The sequence below is a fragment of the Cnephaeus nilssonii genome, assembly GCF_951640355.1.
Source record: "Cnephaeus nilssonii genome assembly, chromosome: 15".
Lineage (NCBI taxonomy): Eukaryota > Metazoa > Chordata > Mammalia > Chiroptera > Vespertilionidae > Cnephaeus > Cnephaeus nilssonii.
Window position 1 is genome coordinate 11,914,943 of NC_137086.1, and position 14,622 is coordinate 11,929,564.

The window sequence follows — 14,622 nt, forward strand, 5'->3', positions numbered from 1 at the left end:
GCACTGTCCCCTCACGTCACTGTGGGCTCCCACCCCGCTGTGGAGGGTTCCCCGCGCCCCACAACAGAGGCCAAAGGCTCTTCAGCACTTTTATTAAAAACTAGGAACGCAGAGTGTTCAGGCATCCCCGGCCGCTCCAGCCCCGCGGGACTGGGTCAGTTCCGGTCGAGCAGGTGCCAGCCCGGGGGTGGGGGGTGGGGTCGAGGTTTTCGGGGCCCCAGGCCCCGCGGGTCACTTGCCCACCGAGTCGAATATGATGCGGTTCTGCTCTGCGCGCTCCCGCTGGCTCTGCGTCCGCGCCAGCTCCAGCAGGGTCCGCAGGAGGTGGAAGGTGAGGTCGATGGACAGCGGAGGGTCTTCCCGCCGCGGCCGCTCGCCTGAGGTCGCAGCTCCCCACCTGCCGGGCCCCACGCGGTGGGGGAAGCGCTCCGCCAACAGCAGGAGGAGCGCGCGGGCCCCGCCGCCCTGGGTCCGAGCTCCCGGGCTCCAGCGCAGACTCGGGTCCCGGACACTGGCCGCCGCCGCCGCCTCCGGGCTCCACTGGCCGCTCCCCGGGCGCAGCTGTGCCAGAAGCAGCAGCGCCGCCAGCAGCGCCTCTCGTCCGGCCAGCCTCATGGTGCCGCCGGCCCTGGACACACAGGAGCAGCGCGGGGTGAGGTGCGCTTGGAGCAGTCGCAGGTGGCACCACTCCCCTTCCCGTGCACGTCCAGCGTCCCCGCAGGTCCCCTTCGGCTGCTGCCCGGTGCCCACACCTTCCCTGCAGCCCCAGCCGCTGCCCAGGCCTGTGCCACCCTTTCCTCTTTTCTCTCCCTCCCCCTCCCTCTTAGCGGCCCCTGTGAATGAGCCGAGTGCCGAGTCCTGGCGCAGAGGGAGTCCGGCGGCGCGCCCAGGGCCACTCACAGGTGCGGGGAGAGCGGCTGCACCGGGCAGGACGGAGCTCCAGTCGGTCCCTGGGGCGAGCTGAGGGCGCCTGGGGAAACACGGGGTCTGTCCCGGGACCGCCGCCAGCTTATATAGCTCCAGGGCAGCTCCAGCTGACGTCAGCGAGGAGCATGCACTGATTGTAGAGCAATGACGGTCGCGGCTTCGAGTCCAGCGGGTCCCCCCGAGGGGCAGGTCTCTGGGGCTTGCGCTGGAAGCGACAGCGGACTCCAGTGAGCAAGACGCTGGCTGGGCGGAAGGATTGCTCTGGGAGCCATGAGAACAGTCTGCAGTGAGTAGGCCGGTCCCCAGCCCAGACTAGACCAGATCGCCAGTCTTCTCTGGCGCGAGAAAGGGTGGCTGGATCGCGGGGCTGTCCGTGGTGCTGCCCCTGCCCTCTGCCCCCAAAAGGGTCAGCGGCATTGGAGAATGCTGTGCTGCAGACCCAGTTTTGTAAACTGAGGCAACCAGGATAGCATAGCTGGCACTCAGCCATCACCATGGTACCCACCCAAGAGGCAGCTGAGGCAGGCTGAGTTGGCCAGGATTCTTGATCTTTCTCCAGCCCGAGGATCTAAATTCTAGGGCTGACTGGGCACCATAAAAAGATTTTTGGCCTCAGAATACTTTCAGAGCATAAAAAGCTGATCCATCTCTTCTGATTTTGCCCCAGAATGGTAGTTTAGTCAAGGTAATTTTTCTCCTGGGAATCACAGCAGCACCATTACTGTATCTTTGACTTCCTGGTTAAGATCCCTTGGTAGAAAGTAAGGAAACATGGTGTCTTAGTCCATTGGAGGTGCTGTAACAACAAACAAACAAAAACCTGGGTGGCTTATAAACGAACATTTATTTCTCAGTTCTGGAGACTGGGAAGTCCCAGATCATGGTGCCAATGAACTTGGTGTCTGCTGAGGACCTGCTTAATGGTTCAGAGAAGGCACTTTCTTGCTATGTCCTCACAGGCAGCTTTTATAAGGGTACTAATCCCATGAGGGCTCTGCCCTCATGACCTTATCACCTCCCAAAGGTCCCACCTCCTAATACCATCACCTTGGACACTAGGTTTTCCACCATATGAATTTGGGGTTATACAAAAAATGCAATCTCTAGGACATGGGCTCAAGTTTCTGTTCTGCCACGAACTTGAGGTGTGGACAGGTCCTCACTTCTATGGACCTCATTGTCTTCATCTGTAAAGACTGGGCTTGGTGGTCTTTAGTCTTTTCTTTTCATCTCTAGAAATTTTGACTCCCTAGTATTATTCTGTTGGGTCTTACTCATTGCCTCTGCAGGTTCCAGATTACATTTGTATAGAGGTACCCGATTCCATATTTATGGAAGTACCACATAACGAGTTTGAGGGGATCCCCAAAGAACTGGAGCTACACTAGGGCTGGAAATGGTTGGATAAACGACTATATCAATGAAGAGTGGGGATAAATGGCATTTGCCAGGATATGGGCATAAACTAAAGTTGCCAAGATCATATGGTCCAACAAATATTTATGGACTGCTATTATGTGGTGGGCATAAGACCACAATAAAGATTTTAGTAAATTCAAAAGGAGTCAGTTTACTTTTAGAGTGAAATAGGCCATTTCATAGTGCTGACCCTATTAAGTTCTGATCAGCAACCAAACCCCATGAAAACTGATGTGCCCACTTTGAAGAGGTCATCTGACCATTCCAGGGTCAAGCTGCATCACTGCAAGGCAAGCTTAGAACCGATGTGCCTTCCAGGACAGGTAGGAGTTCCAGACAACAGCAACACACTGGACGACAGCCAACCTAAGGAACAGGAATGGCATCGTGAAGAGGATGGATAAGGATAAAGCAAAGGGGGAGAGATAGGAGAGCATGATGGAAGAGGGGGTGTTATCTCTGAGAACATCCATATTCAGATCTCCTTCCTCCAGCCCTCTACGGAGGGACGTGTGGCTCAGACCAGAAGACAACCAGCTCAGGTGCTGTCCCAGAGCTGTCTCCTGCACAAGAGCCTCAAAGTGTAAGGCCCTCAGCAGCCATCTTGCCTTACGTGGCTCTGTTGTTCATGCCCCTGTGCAGGCTCCTTCTAAACACACGTATCTATGCACCTTGTACCAGCTGAGATCTCGTCTTCAAAATGTACTATCTGCCATTGAAAGTAGCGCCTTCTTCTATTTATTTTACCTTGTTTTAGTTTCAAAGACTGTTGCAAGGACCCTCATGTTTAAATTTTGGTTCATAAGTCTATATTCCTTTTAGCTATGCTATTCATGCACATTTTGACCATGTCCTCTCTGAAGAGTTTTGTATTTTTCCCTGTTCCCAAAGCCCCCTCACTTCCAATAATTTTAACTAGTCACCTTGAAATTGACTTTTTAAAATTGTAGTTTCAGCAACTACTTTTATTATTAGGGTAAAATAATACTTTGCAGTCGGCTAACCTGACCTGTGGACTAACCTCACCTATATGGCTCTTTGGTCGACTTTTCTGTCTAATCTAGGCCACAGCCCCTCGGTACTGTCCCTGCAGCAAGGGTGGAGAGCTCAGGTGGGATGAGCCAATGGCTGTGGAGCAGGACCCTCCCTGGGAAGGTGAAAGAAGGTCAGTGGGCAGATACTCTGGGACAGGTTCTGAATAAAATGTTCAGGAATCTAGGAGCTCTGATCAGGGCAGAGTATTCTGGGGGGCGTCTAAAGTAGCTCAAGCCCCAGCCGGCTTGCCCCTATTGGCCCTTGGACTGAAGGGTCCCAGGTTTGATTCTGGTCAAGGGCGTGTAGCTTGGTTACAGGCTCCATCCCCGGCCTCAGTCAGGGCACACGCGGGACACAACCAATCGATGTGTCTCTCTCACATCGATGTATCTCTATGTCTCTCCCCTTCCCCTCACTCTCTCTAAATATCAATGGAAAAAATATCCTCAGGTGAGGATTAACAAAAAAACAAATTAAAAAATAAATAAAAAGGCTCAAGGTTGAATGAAAATCTCTTTATCTACAACTATGCATAATGTGGCTCTCCCTTGAAGGGTGGGGTAGGGAACTGGCATACCTGTAATAAAGGGGAACCAGGTAGAAGTTGGCTAGCTGCACAGCAGGCCAGAGCTACAAGAGAGAGAAGGTAAATGTTGGGGGGCTGCTCCATTACCCCACCCCATCCAGAGTGAAATGGGCCATTTCATAGTGCTGACCCTATTAAGTTCTGACCAGCAACCAAACCCCATGAAAACTGGCCCATGTTAAGTTGTAAACAAAAACAAGCTGAACAACTGGGTGATTGCTTCCCAGTGTGCTGCCCACACTGGGAATGAGAGAGTAATCCCACCAAGGGGTTTCTACGTCAGGAGCACCCCCAATCCCTGGGACTCAAGGAAGCAGGAGAACAGGCTGCGAAGGTGTCAGCTCTTACATAGTAGTTGGCGATGAGGGTGTCAGGATAATCCTAAGGAGACAAGGAAGGAAGAAATTACTTGCACTTCCATGCAGCTCCTGCCTCCCAGTCTTATCACACACAGACCTCTGTTCAAAGAACACACATCTGCACCACACCTCCCTCACCCCTCTCCTCCAGAGCTGGGACTCTACCTGCACATCCACCTGTCTCACCCCCATGAAGCTTGCCTCATTGTCCTGGCATGCCAGCTGGACAGCCAGAGATTCCCCCACACCTGCCCAACTCACCCGCTGGAGTTTGGCCCAGTTGTCCTGTGCTGACAGTCCATTGAGCGCCCCTATCAGCGAGAGGAAACTGCCTAGAAAACATGGGGCAAAGCACCCCTAGGGAAGAGAAATGAAAATGCTGTGAGCACCTACACCCCTGTCCCAATGCAGCTCACCCTTCTCAACCTCCCTTTCCTTCTGCTCACCTGATCCAACAACATCTTCTTTAGAGCATCCACCTTGGTGGTGCCAGGGATGAGCCGGTCCAAAACCTTGTACCAGCCTCCTATTACAGGGCCCTGAAAGTAAACCCCAGGGAGGGGGCAGTGAGGGAAGCAGTTGGCTTTTACATCACACAGCTCCTCCCCAAAGCATTAGAAACCAAAGCCCAGGACAAGCATTCACTCAGGTTAGCGTAGATGTGTGAGAAGCCAAGGGAAACAGACCACTGTCCAATCCACCAGCAGCCCTGCTATGGGCGGACTTACCACAAAGCCACAGCCCAGAGAGGCCATGGTCAGGGTCCGGCTAATCTGGTGTTTCCGCATACCTCGCCTCTCCACCAGCTGCTGTGAGATAATGTCACCCAGGCCCATCAGGGACCCTGTGCAGGGTACACAGGTGTTGTCAGGACACCTCCCGGATGGGCTGCCACTCCACGGAGGTGGATAAGCCTGCTGACTGAATGAGGCTCTGGCACTCTGGGCCCACGGGCTTCATTCTGGGACAAATGGCCAGTCCCTGGCTGCTGCTGCCCAGTTCTCCTCTCCCAAGGATGGTGACACCTCATGTGTGACCTGTTAGAAACTGTGATGAGCAGCCCTGAGCCGGCCAGGCCTGAGAACTCTGCACTGAGCAATCAAGTGAAGTCAGAGTCAGAAACTGAAGCTAGAGGAAGGAGAATCTAAGGCACCAGGGGCTGAGAACCACACTGTCAGAATCAGAAAGGCCTTCCACGTAACTTAGAGGTATGGGAGTAGAGGTCTGCAACCTCACATAACCAGGAAGTGGCAGGGCCAAGGCAAAGCCAGGTGGTTTGACTTAGTAGACAGTATTCTTTCCAGGACACCACACTATGAGTAACTGGTCATGTGCAGAATGGTAAGGAACCCTGGCTTTTCCCCCAAAGCCCAAGGCAAGACCCTGGTCAATGTCCTTCACCTTGGTCTTGGGGTCTCTAGTTGTGGATAACAGCAAGAATAACTCTTTTTTAAAACATGGGTGTTCAAATGGCCCTAGTTAGGAAGATGACTGGCTGAGGTGGTAAGAGTCCCCATAGGGAGGAGTCCTGGCCACCTCTTAACACAATCAGGTAAACCCATTTCCCCGTTCACAATCTCAGATTGAGCTGGCAATAGGTATTATAGCCATTTCTCCCCCAAGCTTCTATACCTGCTTCCCCCTCCCCCAGCCCGCTTCGCTTGCACGGATACCCAGCTCTAAGCAGCCCTTGTCTGATGCCCGTACCAGGAACCAAGACTATTTACAGAGCCCCCCTTCAGCTATGGTGGCGTGATTGTTTCTAGCAAATACACTTATATATATAGGGCTGCTTGGGAGTGACCGTATGATCTCCAGCTCGCCTGTCCATCTCACGGAGTAATGAGTCCCCCTCCAGCCCCGTAGCCACCACTGTCCTTGTGCCCTCAATTAGCACTGGGCAAACACATCCTTCAACCCTTTCCTTGGCTGGGAGCTGGCTCTGACGTCCGTGCTGGCTGCACACTCACTGCTCTTCCCCCGCACCCTCTGCACAGCCCTGCCCCCGAGCAGCCTCGTCAGAGGCCGCTGAGCAAGGCTGAGAGCTAGAGCTGGGACACCTGTAGGTGACCTAGGCTGCTGGTCTCAGCACACCCATTAAGACAGCCCTGCCTCTCCTCTCCCTGAAACTCCCATAGTCGGGGAGGTCCTCCCCAGAACATGACTAGTCGCCACCTGCCAATAATACCTATTGACAGGATCCTAGGCATCTTTGTTCTCTCATCCTCAGCCATATGTAACCGAGCCCCTGGCAGGTGCTCAGAAAATAAAGGACAAATGTCAAATGTCAAATGTACTGACCCAAACAACAGGACTGCTTTGGGAAAGGGCATTAAAGAACTCTTAAGTCTAGCCCAAACCGGTTTGGCTCAGTGGATAGAGCGTCGGCCTGCGGACTGAAGGGTCCCGGGTTCGATTCCGGTCAAGGGCATGTACCTTGGTTGCGGGCACATCCCCAGTGGGGGGTGTGCAGGAGGCAGCTGATCGATGTTTCTCTCTCATCGATGTTTCTGGCTCTCTATCCCTCTCCCTTCCTCTCTGTAAAAAAATCAATAAAATATATTTTTTAAAAAAACAAAAAACTCTAAGTCTAGCCCAAAGGACCATGTCAGGCTCAAGGTGTGAGGACCAGTGGAACTGAAGGCTTGCTCCCCTAGTTAGCACGTAACTCCCATGCCCCTCCCTGACAACTTGGGGTCACCAGCTGCACTCCCAGGCCGGGGAGGGAGCCACTGTGGCCATGCTTAAAGGGAAGAGTGACCCTGAGAAGTCCCAGGAGGAGGGAACAGAGAGGTGGGAACTTGTTAAAAAGACTAACAGCTTGACATTCTACTTTAGCAAGGTGTTTAGAGTTTACAAAGGGCTCTCATACATTTCGTTCTCACAAAAGGTCTGGGAGGTAGGGGTCCCACATCCATTTGTCTTTGAGAGAAGAGGGACTTGATGAGAAGTGGAGCTGGGGGCCTGAACCCAAAGCTTCTTTCAAGGAGGAACAGGGAATTCCCAGAGAAGGCTGAGACTTGGCTATAGGGGCCAAGAGGCTCCTGTGGCTGCTACTCGCAGGGGTTTCCTGCCAGAACCAGACCCCAGAGGCCTGCATCTCAGATACTTCTCTGTTTTTTACGCCCCAGAATGTGAGACCATCTCTGTTCCTTGTCACCTGTGGGGAGTGAAGCAGCAAGATTCCTGGGGAAGAAACTGTCACACAGACAGCTGTGTGTTTCCACTCTTCATGCTTGCCAGCTGTCAACAGCAAGCTCAAGGCAGAGCAGGAATGAAAGCCAAAGTCCCAATTCTAGCCCCGTAGTCCTGCAGCCTTTGAGAAAGGTAGATTCCAGGCCCCTAACCATGCACACCAAACCCCAGAGACACGGAGTGACAGGGCAGCAGCAGGAGAGGTGGTGTGTAGCTCAGGAGCCCCGCCAGTTCTGTCCACTTCAGACAGGACAGGACCGAGGTTCCCTTCTGCCCACAAATCATCAGGCCCCTGAGCCTCAGCAACTCCAGGGTGGTCTATGGCTTCGCTCCCAGCACAGAGCAAGGCCTACATTTCTGGTCCAAGTGACTGGGCAGGAAAGGCTGACATTCAGATTCCGTATTCCACCTTCCCCAAGCCCAGTTCTGGGAGCCCTTTTAGGTATATTTGGTTGGTCTGGCCCTCCGCGTGCTCTGGCTCTCCTTTCTTTGGGCTTGTTCCCGGGGGATTGGGGCTGGAGGCCTGCAGAGACATACTGCCTGAGCCCTGATGGGGCAGGGTGAGGGGCTGCTGGCCAGTGATGCCCCAAAGCTAGGCTGGGCACAGAGCCCAGCAGGCAGACGTTGGCACTGGCGTGACGTCATACCCCTGGGTAGGTGCCAGTTCTCATGCCGTCACTCGAGACCGGATTCAGCAGAGTGGGGGCGGGTTGGGGCGGGGGGGGGGGGACCTGCCTCTGAGCACAGAGGTAATTGGGACCACTTCTCTGTCCACTAGTGGAAAAGCCCCAACTTCTATCCCCTCTTCCTAGGTACAGGTGGGAGTAAGTTCTCTATTTTGATCCTCTCCTGGCTTTTGTGCATGGAGTCTTAGGGGCAAGAAAAAAAGTGTTAATGGAAGAGAACAGGGTAAGGGGCAGAAAGTTGGCAGGAAGCGTGTCCTTGCGTACAGGAGACCCAAGCTGTCAGGTGGAGCGGCTGGTGTGGGGCCAGTGGTGCTGTTGACTCATTCCTCCCCAGAAGCCTCCAACCATTCAATAGCTGCCTGGCATAGGGGCTTGGTCTGGCAGAGCCCACAGGGAGCTGGAGCCCGGCAGAAGGGGAGTGCATCCTCTGGGATTGGTCTGAATGTCTTCCCCATTCCTGACCTGGACCTATCTATCCTACGGCTAGAAAATGAGAGCAGAGGGTTCTGTAGCGTGTTGGGTGTCTAAGCCCAGACCAGCTGGGGCTACACTCAGCATCCTGAGTCCCCAGGAGTCTCAAGTGCAGGGCAGTGCACTGGCAAGCGCCATAGGTTCTAATGCCAGCTCTGCCACTGATGAGGTGAGACCTCAGTGCATGTCCCCCTCCTTGCCTCAGTTTCCATTTCTATAACATCAGGAGCTGGACCGGATGAGCTCTTACATCCTGGTTTAATTCAGACTCCAGGGAAACCAGTGTCTTCAGAAGCTCAGCTGCTCCCACAGCAGGACCAGGTTGGCGAAGATGCATGGAGTTAGGCCTTGGGTCCTCTGAAGACCAGAAATAAAGGATGGGAGGAGGCTGACTCAAATTCTGCAAAACACAGCAGACCTGCCCAGGCTGCCCTGTTCCTGACTCTGGCTTGGTCCAAACTGAATGTATCAGACACTTCTTTTGAACCATTTCAGATCTTCTTGATTCACTTATCTCTTACTCCAGCCACTACAGCAATTGAACCTGATAGATTCTTGCCTATGCCACATCGGGGGCTGCACTGCTGATGCTCTTCTTGGGGACCATGCATGTGCAACTTGGTATCACGTGGGTGTTAACATCCCACGTGACGAACCTTTAACCAATGTGAGTTGGCAGCTAGTGGGTAAAGGTTTCTCCTTTTCTCCAGAAAAGACTACTCACCTCTGTAGTCCCAAGAGGCATTTCAAAGAGCTTCTCAGTCAGTTTTAAGGGACTGAGCAGCTAGGCGCCTTAAGCAGTGTCCAATTTAACAATGTGTCCTTCCCCCATGGGCCCTTATAAAGTACTTGCTCAGAAGCTTCAGGTTCTGCTTTTTGGAGAACCAAGGCTAAGATAGTGGTCCATGTTCAGATTTTTTTTTTTAATTGATTGATTTTAGAGAGATGAAGGGAATGAGATGGAGAAGCATCAGTTCATTGTTCCACTTATTTATGCATTCATTGGTTGCTTCTTGTATGTGCCCTGACCAGAGATCGAATCCACAACCTTGGCATATCAGGACAACGCTCTAACCAACTGAGTAACCCGGCCAAGGCTCATGTTCAGATTTCTGGCAACTGGAACAAACCCAACCTAAATACCACTATAAAAACAACAGCTTGCCCGGCCGGTGTGGCTCAGTAGTTGAGTGTACACCTATGAACCAGGAGGTCACAGTTTGATTCCCCATCAGGGCAGTTGCCTAGGTTGGGGGCTCCATCACCAGTAGAGGGCATGAAGGAGGCAGCCGATTGATGATTCTCTCCCATTATTGATGTTTCTGTCTCTTTCTCTCCCTCTCCCTTCTTCTCTGAAATGAAGAAAAATATGTATTTTTTAAAAAAGACTAGCAAGTGCCTGGGTTGCCAACACTCATAGAACACTCCAGGCCAACCCCTCGAGCCTTGAAGTTTATTAACAGTTTTAAGTCTCTAAAGCTTCTTCACAGAGATAATCCCTATACTTACTCTGTGGAGTCATATAAGTAAACTCAAGTTCTAAATGAGAAAACTGAGGCTCAAAGAGGTTTATTGACTTGTTCATGCAGCTACTACTAACTGCTATGGCTCTAAGATTCAAATCACGGTCTTCTAACTCCACGTCTGAAATCTCTACTGTTTTCTAATGTGATGAGCTACCCCATGGACCTTTAGGAACTACTGTGCTGGGATCTAAAGACAACTCGGTGAGCAATTTACACTGAGCAGCAGGAAGAAAGTCTGAAAGGTTTGGAAAAGCCTGAGAAAAGCGCTACCCAGAGGTTGCTTCGGGGCTGAGCTGTTGGCACTGCCTCAGAGAGACGGCGGGTATGGAGCCACAGGGCTGTAGCACTGACAGACAAGCCCCCCAAGTCAGCTACATATCTGCTCTTGGGCCCCTTGGAGCTCCAACTCCTGCCTTGTCAGCTGCAGGTGCCTTGAGTAGGGACTATCCTTCCCTCCTTATTTATTTTTTTTCTTTCTTTTTTCCCTCCCTATTCTTAATGGCCAAGAAGGGGAACCTTCCTTCCGGCAGTTAGGGGCCCTGAGGGAATCTGAGGCTGGGCAAAGGGCCCAGAGTGTCAGTTCCCATCACAGCCACACAGTCCAGCATGAGTCACCACACACGCAGCCAGGTGAGTCATACAGGCTGACGGACACTCCGAGGACAGGACATAGGGTGGTTGGGCACAGGGGGCTGGAAAGGGGCCGGAGGGCAAAAGAATCCACCTTTTGGACAGTCCCCCAATGAGGTTTCTAGTGCTGATGTGAAGCTATTCTAGTAACCGGGTCACTGTTCCATCCTGGTTTTCAGTATTAACCACCCTCCCCCTTTCAACAGTCTTCCTCTCAGAAGCCCATGGTCCTCATTAGAATCCTGTTCCCTTCCTCTAAACATAGGTAAAGCCCCATCTTAACCTGATCACTTTTTTAAAAAAAGATATTTTATTGATTTTTTATAGAGAGGAAGGGAGAATGCCGAAACCGGTTTGGCTCAGTGGATAGAGCGTTGGCCTGTGGACTGAAGGGTCCCTGGTTCGATTCCGGTCAAGGGCATGTACCTTGGTTGCGGGCACATCCCCAGTAGGGGGTGTGCAGGAGGCAGCTGATCGATGTTTCTCTCTCATCGATGTTTCTAACTCTCTATCTCTCTCCCTTCCTCTCTGTAAAAAAATCAATAAAATGGAAGGATTAAATGGATAAGCTTGTATAAAGTACTAGGTTTAAATAAACTTTTTAAAAATAAAAAAAGAGAGGAAGGGAGAGGGATAGAGAGCTAGAAACATCGATGAGAAACATTAATCAGCTGCCTCCTGCATACCCCCCTACTGGGGATGTGCCCACACCCAGGTAAATGCCCTTGACAGGAATCGAACCCAGGACCCTTCAGTCCGCAGGCTGATGCTCTATCCACTGAGCCAAACCGGTTAGGGCAGTGGTCGGCAAACTGCGACTTGCGAGCCACATGCAGCTCTTTGGCCCCTTGAGTGTGGCTCTTCCACAAAATACCACGGCCTGGACGAGTCTATTTTGAAGAAGTGGCGTTAGAAGAAGTTTAAATTTTAAAAATTTGGCTCTCAAAAGAAATTTCAATCGTTGTACTGTTGATATTTGGCTCTGTTGACGAATGAGTTTGCCGACCACTGGGTTAGGGCTTCACCTGATCACTCTTGTACTGCGCCCTATAGTAATTTACTTATCTCCGTGCCATCCCTTACATTAGCTAATATATAAAACGAAAATGATAACAATAACAAAGTCACTGGGTTACCTTTGTGAAGTTGCTACTTAATCACTGGATTTGGAGTAAAAATAAATCCTTGGTTAGTATATTGTTTGGGGATACGTACATAGGTAGTAAAACCATAAGGAAAGCAGAAGAATGGTGTAAACAAAACTCAGGAAAGTGGTTATCTCTTGGGAATCTGAATTAGGGACAGGTGCACAAGGGACCTCAAAGTTGGGTACTCATACAGGAGTGTTCCGTTTTGATACCACTGAAAGTGTACATACATGTCTTAATCATTCTTTTGTATGTTAAGATGTATTTCACAATAAAAAAATACTAAGAAAAACAATGTGGGATAAGAATCCTGATCCCAACACTTATTACCTCTGTAACCTAATGGGGACTCAAGTAGTCCTAGCTCACAGAGCTTTGTGGGGACCCTCCCTATGAGACACTGTGTGTGAAGGTGACTTGCAGACTGTAAAATGTTAGAGGAACGTTTGTTACGATTAGTTTTCTAAGTTAAGGCCTCTAGACTAAATGTTACCGTGTAGTTGGAAGCTGTGAGGATTAGGCAATTGTGGCACATTGTGTGCAAAGAGGTAAAAGATAGTATAGGCCAGTGATGGCGAACCTATGACACGCGTGTCACACGCGTGTCAGCACTGACACGCGTAGCCATTTCTGGTGACACACGGCCGATGAGGCGGCCGCATGCCGAGGATGAAACATTTGCGAAATAATGTTTTTTCCTCAAAGTGACACACTACCTGAGTTATGCTCAGTTTTTTGGCGAAGTTTGACACACCAAGCTCAAAAGGTTGCCCATCACTGGTATAGGCCAATGCCTTTATCATGAGGGATGACTCCTCAGATCCTACTTTACGGCTAGGCCAACTATGCATATTCCTTCCCTTAAGGTGACCCGCCCTCCAAAACAGACTGGAGACAGCTTGGGAGAGAGACAGCCAACTCTGCAAGGGCGCTGAATAGAAGGGGAAAAGGGAGGGGGGTGTGGTGGGGCAAGCGCCTGCCTTCCTAATTAGCCGACTCCGGTCCCACTCAGGTCCCAGAGGGGCACTCACCGGCTGTCAGGACCTGTACTTTCCACGGGTGAGCATTCAGGGCCCGCTGGTATGCCCGCCAGAGCGCCATGCTTCCTGTCAAGCCAAGAGAAGGGTTCAGCCCCACTGCCCGCCCCACAGGAAAGAGACGCTGGGCTTTCCCTTGTGCCTATTCCCTCTCCCCCTCCCGCTTCATTAGTCCATCCTCAAGGGCCTCAGGAGGGATGCCTCCTGGACAGCTTCCGGTCAGAGGGTCGCCTGGGGCCATCGGGTAAAACTGGAAGGCTGTGGGTGACTAGGAAATCCTGGTGGCAGCCTCCCGCCTCCGTATCCCAGCCCGGGAGCAGGACCGACTCGGGGCCTCCGCCCCACGAGGCACTGCTGGGGGCAGGCTGGCTCCGGCTTTCCCCAGAGCCTGGTCGGTCCCCAGATCCGGACTCTCAGTTGAACCTGAGTCCAACTCCACACGGGAACTAGGGCTGGTCCCTCCTGGGCCTGGAACTATCACGTGAGCCGTGGGCGTTCGTGGAGCGGAGGTTTGAGGCGCAGACGGCGGACCCCAGGCTACTCACCTGGGCGCGAGCTCAGCCCCTCCACGTGACCTGGACGGGGGCGGAACTTCCGCCATGAGCCCCGCCCCTTCCGCCTGGCTGGGAAGGAGGCTTTCCCCGGCTGCCGGCGCAGGAATGGGGCCGGACTGATTCATCACTACTACTCGTGGAGAGCGGCTCAGCTCGGTCGGGGCGACTGGTTTTCTAAGTTGACTAAGCCCTGAGCCGGTCTGGGTGTGGCCCCGCCTGTCATACTTCCCACCTTGGCCCGGCCCCGGTCTCCTCCTGCCCCTTCCCGCCCCCCGGAACTGGCCAAGGTCCTGACTTCTGTCTCCGTCTGTTTGGAAACTATAAGTCAGTTAAGTGTGTGCGTGTTATTTGTCTCCAGGTTCTTCTTTAGCCGCAATTGTGAGTTCCTGAGTGGGTGGGATTGGGTCTTGTTCATAGCTGTCTTCCTCAGAGCAACTAGTTCAGTGCTTTGTCCACAATAACCTTTAGAAGGCTGCATAAAGATGACTCCTGCATTGGGATTAGAGCCTTACAAAGTTTAGGTACTGGTTTCTTTTTTTAAAAAAATGTTTTTATTGATTTTTTTGAGTAAGGGAGAAACATCGATGAGAGAGAAACATCCATCAGCTGCCTCCTGCACGCCCCCTACTGGGATCGAGCAGGCAACCCAGTCATGTGCTCGGACTGGGAATCAACCGGCAACCTTTCAGTGCAGGGGAGGACGCCCAATCCATTGAGCCACACTGGCCGGGCTAGGCACTGGTTTCTCAACTAGTGGGCTGGGCAGCTTTGGTTATCACTAGACTTGAACTTAAAGGCTCCTTATCTGTGAAATAAGGGGGTTGGGCTTTAACAAACTGGGCTCCAGTTTTACAGACGTTTGTGAGGATGGGTATCACTACAGATTCTCCTTTATCTCAACTTGTTAAAAATATATATACTTATAGAAAGAGCCACTTTTAAACAAAAGGGCCCACAACTAAAAGTGTTGGGGATTCGGTGATTTCCTAATTATCCTTTACCGAGCTAACATTCTAAAATTTTGTGAATATAGTGCAACATCCTCCTTA

General features: G+C 51.8%; 2 protein-coding genes across 4 annotated transcripts; both read right to left on the reverse strand.

The window, feature by feature from the left end:
* Window positions 1-120: 120 nt before the first annotated feature.
* Window positions 121-1,235, reverse strand: UCN (urocortin). Its single transcript, XM_079792496.1, has one exon. The coding sequence runs from the start codon at window positions 613-615 to the stop codon at window positions 232-234; it is 384 nt and encodes a 127-aa protein (XP_079648622.1). The 5' UTR covers window positions 616-1,235; the 3' UTR covers window positions 121-231.
* On the reverse strand, window positions 1,235-13,601 carry MPV17 (mitochondrial inner membrane protein MPV17). Of its 3 annotated transcripts, none has more exons than XM_079792493.1 (8): window positions 13,565-13,601; window positions 13,014-13,088; window positions 5,055-5,170; window positions 4,773-4,865; window positions 4,588-4,683; window positions 4,316-4,348; window positions 3,959-4,011; window positions 1,235-2,712 (listed from the first exon to the last, which is right to left on the reverse strand). In XM_079792493.1, exons 2-8 carry the CDS (start codon window positions 13,081-13,083, stop codon window positions 2,643-2,645), a joined length of 531 nt encoding a protein of 176 aa, XP_079648619.1. In that variant the 5' UTR covers window positions 13,084-13,088; window positions 13,565-13,601; the 3' UTR covers window positions 1,235-2,642. The 3 variants fall into 3 exon arrangements, with proteins under 3 accessions (XP_079648619.1, XP_079648620.1, XP_079648621.1); XM_079792494.1 differs by lacking the exon at window positions 13,565-13,601 and adding an exon at window positions 13,443-13,556; XM_079792495.1 differs by lacking the exon at window positions 13,565-13,601 and having other exon boundaries at window positions 5,055-5,363.
* Window positions 13,602-14,622: the final 1,021 nt, after the last annotated feature.

Coding starts and splice junctions, on each gene's coding strand:
- UCN (XM_079792496.1), bottom strand. CDS start 615: ATGAGGCTGGCCGGACGAGAGGCGCTGCTGGCGGCGCTGCTGCTTCTG.
- MPV17 (XM_079792493.1), bottom strand. CDS start 13,083: ATGGCGCTCTGGCGGGCATACCAGCGGGCCCTGAATGCTCACCCGTGG. Junction 5,171..13,013: donor AGTACAGGTCCTGACAGCCG/GTGAGTGCCCCT, acceptor TACCCTGCACAG/GGTCCCTGATGGGCCTGGGT. Junction 2,713..3,958: donor CTGGTTCCCCTTTATTACAG/GTATGCCAGTTC, acceptor CCTGTTCCTTAG/GTTGGCTGTCGTCCAGTGTG.